Source organism: Anarrhichthys ocellatus, unplaced genomic scaffold, assembly GCF_004355925.1.
Source record: "Anarrhichthys ocellatus isolate YVR2014 unplaced genomic scaffold, GSC_Weel_1.0 scaffold716, whole genome shotgun sequence".
In the NCBI taxonomy this organism is placed as follows: Eukaryota; Metazoa; Chordata; class Actinopteri; order Perciformes; family Anarhichadidae; genus Anarrhichthys; species Anarrhichthys ocellatus.
In genome coordinates, this window is record NW_022280690.1 from 7,501 (window position 1) to 15,828 (window position 8,328).

Here is an 8,328-nt window from a genome sequence, read left to right on the forward strand (position 1 = left end):
CTTTGCCGTCAAGACTTTCTGAAGTCAATCTGGATACGTCCAAGGAATAGATTTGAGCCAGCCGTCTGAACCCTTTTTCTATTCAGCTTCTGCATTTCCAAATCCCAAAAATATGAAGAAAGAAGTGGGCAGTGATAATAGCTGACCAGCTGTATTGTACACTCAGCATACAAAGCTAATAGCAGCAGCACGGTGCCTCTGACAGCACTCTTTAATTTAAAAGCACTAAAACTGCCACTAAAGATGGCTGAAAAAGACAACTTCAGTCGGTCTCAATTCACATTTGTCTTTTTTTTTTTATAATACACATTTCAGTAAAATCTACGTCAATACAATGATAGTAAAAGGAAAAAAAAATAGTATATTATCCTTCCGATGTGGAGCACATCATTTAGTTCTTCTATCTTTCACTCCCTTTTTATGAACTGTAAAAAACAGACAAACCGTTAGAATGAAACAAAGACATGAAGGACTGGACTGATGCATACCCGCTGAGTATCAAAAAAAAGCTTTTTACATTTCTGTTTACAAGTCTCGTCATATTACGTTTGATTACAAAAACGAGTTTTTTCCATTTACAATCTAAGGCTGCCCATGTCTCCTGAGCTCCGAAGGGTCTGTGTGTGCGTCCGTGTCCCTTTAATCCATTGTGAGGCTTCACCAGCTCCATAGTCTGAGCCAATCAGAGAGCAGCTCTGCTCTGTGACTAGGGGGGGTGGGGGGGGTGATGTGTCCTGCACTTCCTCAGCAGTGTCAACAGTCACTTCCTGTACCCCACCAGAGGGCCCCTGGGGCGCTCAGGAAGAAGTGCTTTCTGCTGATTCTGCTAGTGGAGCCTCGACTGCTGCTGCTTCAGGCTGACTGCTGGGGGGCTTGGAGGGCTGGGTGGGGGTTTTGGGTGGGGCGGGGTGAGGCTGGGCGACCGATATGGAGAGCTGCGGCAGCGGCTGGGCCACCGCCGCCGGCTTAGCCAGGATGAGGTGCGGCGTCTGACGGCCTGCCGTCAGCTGGATGGTGGAGACGGCGGCGGCGGCCTGTTTGGCGGCGACACCGAGCGCCAACTGCGTCGCCACGGGCTTAGCCTGGAAGAGCTGCGCAATCTGGCCCGACGAGTTGGCCTGCATCAGCGTGGCGAGCTGGCTGGCTGGGATGGTGATGATGGTGATCTTCTCCCCCATTTTGGAGCCGTGGGGCAGCATGGTGGGCAGAGCCTGGATGACCAGTTTCGGGGGAGCGCCGGCGGAGGCGTTGGCCACCGTTACCGGGACCCCCGCGGCAGTGGTGAGGATGGAGGAGGAGTTAATCGTCATCTGACCCAGTGAGTTGGTCATGACGAGCGGCATGGCTCGGGTGGACCTGCAGGGAGAAGCACAGGGAGGGTGAATGGTTACACCTCTGCTCAGCTGTGACTGACACAACGCAGTCAGAGAAGCACAGGCGTCATGAAAAGGAAAGGTGGCTGAGTTCCATTTAGCTGCTTCCCTTCCAGGGTCTCTGTACTGTTCTAACTGGGACACTAGACCAGATCAGAAGCATATTTGACATGTGATGTGATGGTTTCACAAAACACTGTGGTCCATAAACTACCATTCAAAAGTTAACATGATCCCTTTCATACGGGCACAGACAGGGAGCAGAGACCTGGTGGTGGCGTTGCTGGGGATGACGGTGATGTAGGTATGTTGAGGCTGCGTGGCAGCGGGAGTGTTGGTGCCCAGGCTGGCTGTGCCGTGCTGGTGATCAGGTAGCTGGCCAGACACCACACCCTCGCTGTCCTCCACCTCGTCTCCGTCCTCCTCGTCATCGATCACTCTGATGTTCTTGGGCATTTCTTTGAACTGGTAGGCCAGCCGCTGTCCCTCCACTTTGGCCAGGATGCCGCGCTGGTAGTAGTACCTGCACACACACAGGCAACATCAGAGCTATGCTGTCAGACAGCACATATACGGACTCTGCTCAGGACTACTACAGGATCGGGTGTCTGCGGGGAGGACGGGCTGACCTCAGGGCTCTCCCCATGGTCTCGTAGTTCATGTCGGGCTTGTTCTTGTGTTTCCCCCACAGCTTGGAGACGGCCTTGGAGTCAACCAGCTTGAAGATGCCCTTCTCCCTCTGCATCCACTTGATGTACCTGGGACAGGTGTTCTTATCCTGCAGCAGCTCCAGCAGAAACTCCCACAGATAGGTGGTGTTGCCTTGGGGGGGAAAACGGAGCACACCAACATGAAATACAGAAGCTCACAAGTTGCTATGCAACGTAGAAGACTTTTATATAGAGAGACTCTACCGAACACATTGAATATTAATGGACTCAAAGATGTGCTAAAACACAAAGTTCTAGTTCTAGAGCTTCATTTAAAAGCTGTGGAAATACAATATCTTTGAGTCTCCCTTCACATCCAGTAGGGGACGTCTTGGAGTAGTAAAAGTAGTCAAGATGTTGTCAGATATACTCCACAACAATCACACACTGACTTTATACAAAACACAGGTTTTGAATTCCATGACAACCTGTATATCAATAACACGATATGCCAAGAAGCACAATGATGACCGAGACTGTTTCACAACGAGTTCCAAGTTCCTCACAGTCACTTTAAGTGGGATTCAAAAATGTATCTGATAATATTAATACTCTCCACTCTAGCGAGCAGGGTGATCTGGATAGAAGTGTACTTGAGCATCACTAACCTTTGCCCTCCCTCGGCCTCTTCTTGATGCCCAGGTCAAAGGAGCCGTTGGAGGCGGGCTGGTTGGTCTTGGGCTTGCGTCCACCTGCACCCATCACATACACGGGAGCCTTTACGCACCATGTCACGATCTCATGTCCAAACATGTGTGGTACCGTTACCGACTTATCTGTTGCACTTATCTAGTATGACTCATACAGTGTATGTGTGTGGCACGAAGAACCTGTGTGACCTCCAGCACACATTAAACCTCGGAGGTGTGTTGTAGTGACACTGACCTCTCTTCCTCTTGACAGCGGGCTCACAGTCAGGAGGGATGGGGAAGGACTCCTCCTCTATGGGTCCGCACTCTGTAGACACCTCCACCACCGTCTCCATCATCACATCCTCTGCTGTCAGACAAAACACACACTCACATATCAGTTGGAGCCTCACGGCTGCAAGCCGGTTCCTTACCGGACGAGACACAAGGGCCGGACAGACTCCATGACACACACCGTATACTCTATTCAATCCTGGACAGAATAAAAGGGATTAACCATGTGGTCCCAATAATGATCAAAATATGATCAAAACATCTTAAATTGACATTTTCTGGGCGTCGGCCTTTGGTCAGCGGGCCAATAACAGCTCAGGTGAGGTCTGGCTGTTTGTTCACACTGCTGTCTGTAAAGAGCGGCAGCTCTGTGTTTCCAGCACTACCTCACTCAGAGCAGCTGTCAGTAACTTGTACTTTTCATATGACTTAGTTTTTTGTCCGGTGCTTTAAGAGCTTGTTTAAAGGCTAGAGCCTGGCCGAGTACACTGCAAAATGAACTGTGTAGTATGTAGTAGGCAGTTTGGAATGCAGCCCATGGGTTAATATGCTCTCTTGTTTTGCAGCTGTACCTGTACTAGTTCTGCTTGGTCAGAGATGAACTCCTCAGAGAAGAAGCATCACTCTGAATCGTTTTGATGAAGTGGGGTCTCGTTTTCTTTGCTGTTCAGTCTTTTTCTACACTAACAATCGATCGATTGATCTGTTCTGTTCTGGTGTAATCAAACCCCGCTGGCACAGCCTACGCTTCTGTTTCAGTAATGATTGGTAGAAATGCAAAAGCACTTGTATTGACATTTTAGGAAAAACAAATATACTGTGATATAAACTGTTACCGTCCTTGATTTAAAATGAAACCCTAAAATAAATCTGGGCCATACGCCTAGCCTATTTTTTAAATAAAAATATACAATGTTTCCCAGTGTTAAAAAGCTGCGGACATCATTTATGAAACACAGCATTAACCTTAACCACAGTGGAGGAAGCGCTGAGGTGCGTTTACCTGTGTTGCGTTCATTGTGCAGTCCTCCAGGAGACTCCATGTGGAGAAGAGCTTCGGCTGCTTCGAAGGTTTTGTCGAAACACACCATGTCATGACCGGACAGCTCCACTGAGAAGAGGAGCAGAGAGAGGCTACAAGACTCCTCAAACATCCCGTCCGTGGTCACATTCACAAAAGTACAACACTTTCAAATGTTCACTCTGGGTTACGTCTGTTCTTCACGTTGCCAGCAATCTGGTGTAAATAGTAAGACGCTGCCAGTAGAGGGCAGTCTGCTGCAGTCATACACAACAACAGGTACCGTCAATGTAGATCAATGTGAACGACACAGAGTGAATCTGCCCCTTCTCATTCACACAATAGGATTTCACAGGGATAGGATTCAGAGAACTCCTTACCGGTCTCGGACACCTCTGTCACCACCTCCTGCTCCTCGGCCACGTCCTGCATCAGGTACGTCTCGTCATCGTAGACCAGGACCTGTGCCGAGTAGCACTCCTCCACTTGGGCACTCGGCACCTCCTCCACGATCACTGCCGGACAGCCCTCCTCCTGCAGCAACACGCCCTCCTCCTCCTCCTCCAGCACATCTTCCTCCACCTCCTCGCCGCCTCCCACGATCACAGCCACTATTTCCTGCTCAACCACCACCTCCTCCTCCTCCTCTTCCTCCTCCTCAGTGTGCTGCTGCTCACACTGAACCATTTGGAAAGATGTGAGAAAAGTGAGATTTTTTTTGTTTTTGTCGAGTTAGAGCCGTTTACATGCCGAATGACAATGAATATTTCTGTTTACATGTAGCCATACATACTCTGAGTACAGCCTCCATCTTTCATTATTTTTGCGATATGTTTTTCAAACCGTAGTTTGTGTTCAACGCACAGCGCTGGCCGTAAACAGACAGTGTGACGTCTTAACACGCCTCATTGATGCACACATTCTGAATGTGCTGGATACATGTCCAAAGAATGCCTATAGAAGCTGAATAATATCGCGTATCCCACACGTCTTAATTGGAAAATACTCCGTTTGGAATAAAGCCTAATTCAGAATATCCAACATGATGTTTACAGGACCCAGATCAACTTCAGAATATTGCCATATTGGGAATAACAGTGGAATATTAGTATGCATGTAAACGTAGTCAGTGTTATATAATTCAGTACAAACATTTGTTTCACTAGCATGTACAAAAAAAAAAAAAAGTAAAGCAAATGGCTTGAAATCTTTTGGACCACAGAATTTTGGGAAATGATAAATCATTTTCATCAGCAGCAGTACACTTGATGAATATTTTAATCACACTGATACTGTCCTGATTTTATCATTACTGAATAAATGCTGCATATTTTCTGAAAACATTTATGTTTTGTGCCTTTGGTATCAGGACTATGTTTGTTCTTGCATTTAGCTTTCCAGTACGACGCTTAGTGTCTTGCTATTGACCAAGTTTATACTAATATCACAATAGGTATACTTGCTCCATACCATTATTTAAGTGGGACCACCCCCATCCTATATGAAAGCACCAAACTGTATTAATAGGCTAGTCCATTGACAATAACCGCCTATATATACACAACTCTTCTCTATTAATATACAATTGACATGTTAATAACATACTTGTCTTAACATACTGTTAGTCTGTTTATCATATTTTATCGTACATTTTCATATTTTCTATTTCCCATTATGTCTTATACTATTGCACCGTGTTTATTGTTGTGCACCATTCCTTGTATGTATAACGTACTTGGCAACAAAAGCATTTCTGATTATTTTTTTTACATAGCTTCCTTCATAACTCAGTCTTGTTCCAACATAATGGGCTTTGTTGACAGCTGTTGTGGGGATGTAAGGGCTTACCTGCTGGGGCTCCTCCACCACGGTGACATACTCCACTATGTTCCCTCCACCATCTGACACCACCACAGAGGTCATCACTCATTCCTACCAAAACAAACAAGTACACGGGGTCAGGCTGGAGAAGATGGGAGTGCGTTTGTGTGTGTGTGATCGATCATGTGAAAGCCCCACGACTCCTCTCATGACTTAGTACGAAATGCATGCAATTCAGGATCCAGAAGAAAAACCGTACCGTTGGCAAAATGCCAGCACGACTAATTTTTACAACCGCGTCCATCCTTTCAGATGCCGCTGAGCCTCTCCACCACACGGGCTCATGTTTACTTCCTGCGCGGGTCCGTAGCTACAACTACTGTACAAACTCTGCGGCTAACGCGTCGGCTAACGTCAACGCTCCTGCTACTTACTTAGCGATCAAAACTTAAATTAGCTAACGTTACTCCTACTCGCGTTATGCACTTTTGTCGCGTAACGTCACACATTTCGTTCCATAAGAATAAATAAACAGAGCATTCTCCTGTAAAAGATGGTTTCGCCCAACACCGAATAACATAGCAATGGCTAGCTAGCATTAAGTTTAACGAACAAGCTCGAAACACTTGACGTTAGCATACGGCTAGCAAACATTGACACCGCACTTAACATTTAGTACACTGTCACTGACTGACCAAGTGGCCCAATTAAGACGTCTGTATTGGGAGTTGTGCTCTATCCGAGGTCGCTGGTGTGTTATAGCAATGAGTTTCCTCCCCCTTACCTTGTTTTGCTTTTGCTTGTGAGAAGAAAAGCTCCGCGGCTATCGCTAGCTGGGCCTAACGTTAGCCGAGCTGTCAAGGCCAAAACGCTTACTTTGCTTGGATAAAACCAGTGTTTGCACGTCCTCCGTCCCTCAAAATCACTTTTGCAGACACTTCTCGCCTTCCTGCGCCGGGATCTAAAGAGTGGACGCGGACGCAAGCCTTGAAGTGGTGTTTTGATTTCAGCTCGTTTCTTGCTACCCTGTAGCTTTCCGGCGCGTCGCCTCTTCGCTGCAGCGGATATCCAGGCAGGTCAGAGCACGGCCCGCCGTGACGTCACAACGACAAAACCCCACCAATGGGCGCAACCTCGTATGTGCCTTTTTTTTTTTTTTTTGTAAGAACGAAAGCACGTAAGCATTTCTCCTCTGTCACTTGTTTCTCACAAAAACGTGTTTTGTGAGGTAACGGCAGTGGTGTATAGTAACGAAGTAGAAATACTTCGTTACTGTACTTAAGTCGTTTTTTTTGGATATCTGTACTTTACTACTTATATTTGTGTTGACTTTTACTTTTACTTCACTACATTTTGCAAAGAAAACTGATACTTTTACTCCGATACATTTCCCCTGAAACCTTTGTTACTCGCTACAAAATCAAATCTATCTTTAGAAAAAAATGAATCATGAGACCAACGTCGGGGACTGTGGTGGAACAGAGACTGCAAGCAAGCAGGTTTGGCGAATCAGTGGTCCTAGATGCGAGTTAAATCATTGGTTAATCACGTTAATGTGCAATTGCAAACAAGTGCTCTCAAAGCCGCGGTGTTTTGATTCGCAGTGATGCCCAGTGAGCATTTTTCCGTTGAATAGACGTTTAAAAGATGTCTACGCCCAACGTTGAAAAGACGTTCAGAATTGGTTCAAAAGTGAAAGTTTTTTCGCCGACTATTTGTAAACGTTGTTTAAACGTTCACGCTTAGACCAGATTTAAACGTGATTTGCAATACTATAATTTTTTGTCCACTACATTGTGCCAATAATAATATATCATGATTTAGAGGCTTACTAAGAAACCACATCCACATTTATCAGTTGAAAGCCAGTATTGGACATCACGTTGACATCTGGTCTAAACGTGAACGTTGAATCAACGTCTTTAAATAGTCGGCTAAAAAACTTTCACTTTTCAATGTCATTTCAACATCACCGTGTTTTAACCTTCAAAATGCTCTCAGATCAATATGTAGCAACTAAATACTTAATATTAGTAACACATCAACAGTTTCCACTTACAGGACAAAATACCAAGTGACACAGGCAACAGTTCATTTGTATTTATTAAAGCACAATATCAATACAAACAATGTTCATTATATAAAACCATAATCTCCTTCTTTAAATGTCGTTTTCAAAGCCACACAGGAGCCGGTTTCAGGAGATCTGCCATATTTTCAAGCTGGACATCTGTAAATAAAACAAGTATTTAAAATGTGTACAGCCCCACTCGCTGTCCGTAGTACTACGGACAGTAAGAAAAATATGGAAAATACACGTGTAGTTTACATGTGAAATGTCCTCTATTTTATAACTTTGGGCTACAGGGACAGCCCACAAAGAAAGTGTCTCCAATATTAACTAACACACATGTCTATGTTTACCTTCGTAACATGCTAACACTACAAGCTAACATGCTAACGCTACAATTGCTAGCAGC

General features: G+C 45.5%; 1 protein-coding gene across 2 annotated transcripts; it reads right to left on the bottom strand.

Moving 5' to 3' along the window:
* Positions 1-724: 724 nt before the first annotated feature.
* LOC116376931 (ETS-related transcription factor Elf-2-like) lies at positions 725-6,935 on the bottom strand. 2 transcript variants are annotated; one of them, XM_031838437.1, is made up of 9 exons: positions 6,633-6,935; positions 5,876-5,959; positions 4,408-4,705; positions 4,010-4,117; positions 2,969-3,079; positions 2,692-2,775; positions 2,003-2,195; positions 1,642-1,896; positions 725-1,356 (listed from the first exon to the last, which is right to left on the bottom strand). In XM_031838437.1, exons 2-9 carry the CDS (start codon positions 5,948-5,950, stop codon positions 798-800), a joined length of 1,683 nt encoding a protein of 560 aa, XP_031694297.1. In that variant the 5' UTR covers positions 5,951-5,959; positions 6,633-6,935; the 3' UTR covers positions 725-797. The 2 variants fall into 2 exon arrangements, with proteins under 2 accessions (XP_031694297.1, XP_031694296.1); XM_031838436.1 differs by having other exon boundaries at positions 2,969-3,082; positions 6,633-6,934.
* Between the last annotated feature and the right edge of the window lie 1,393 nt (positions 6,936-8,328).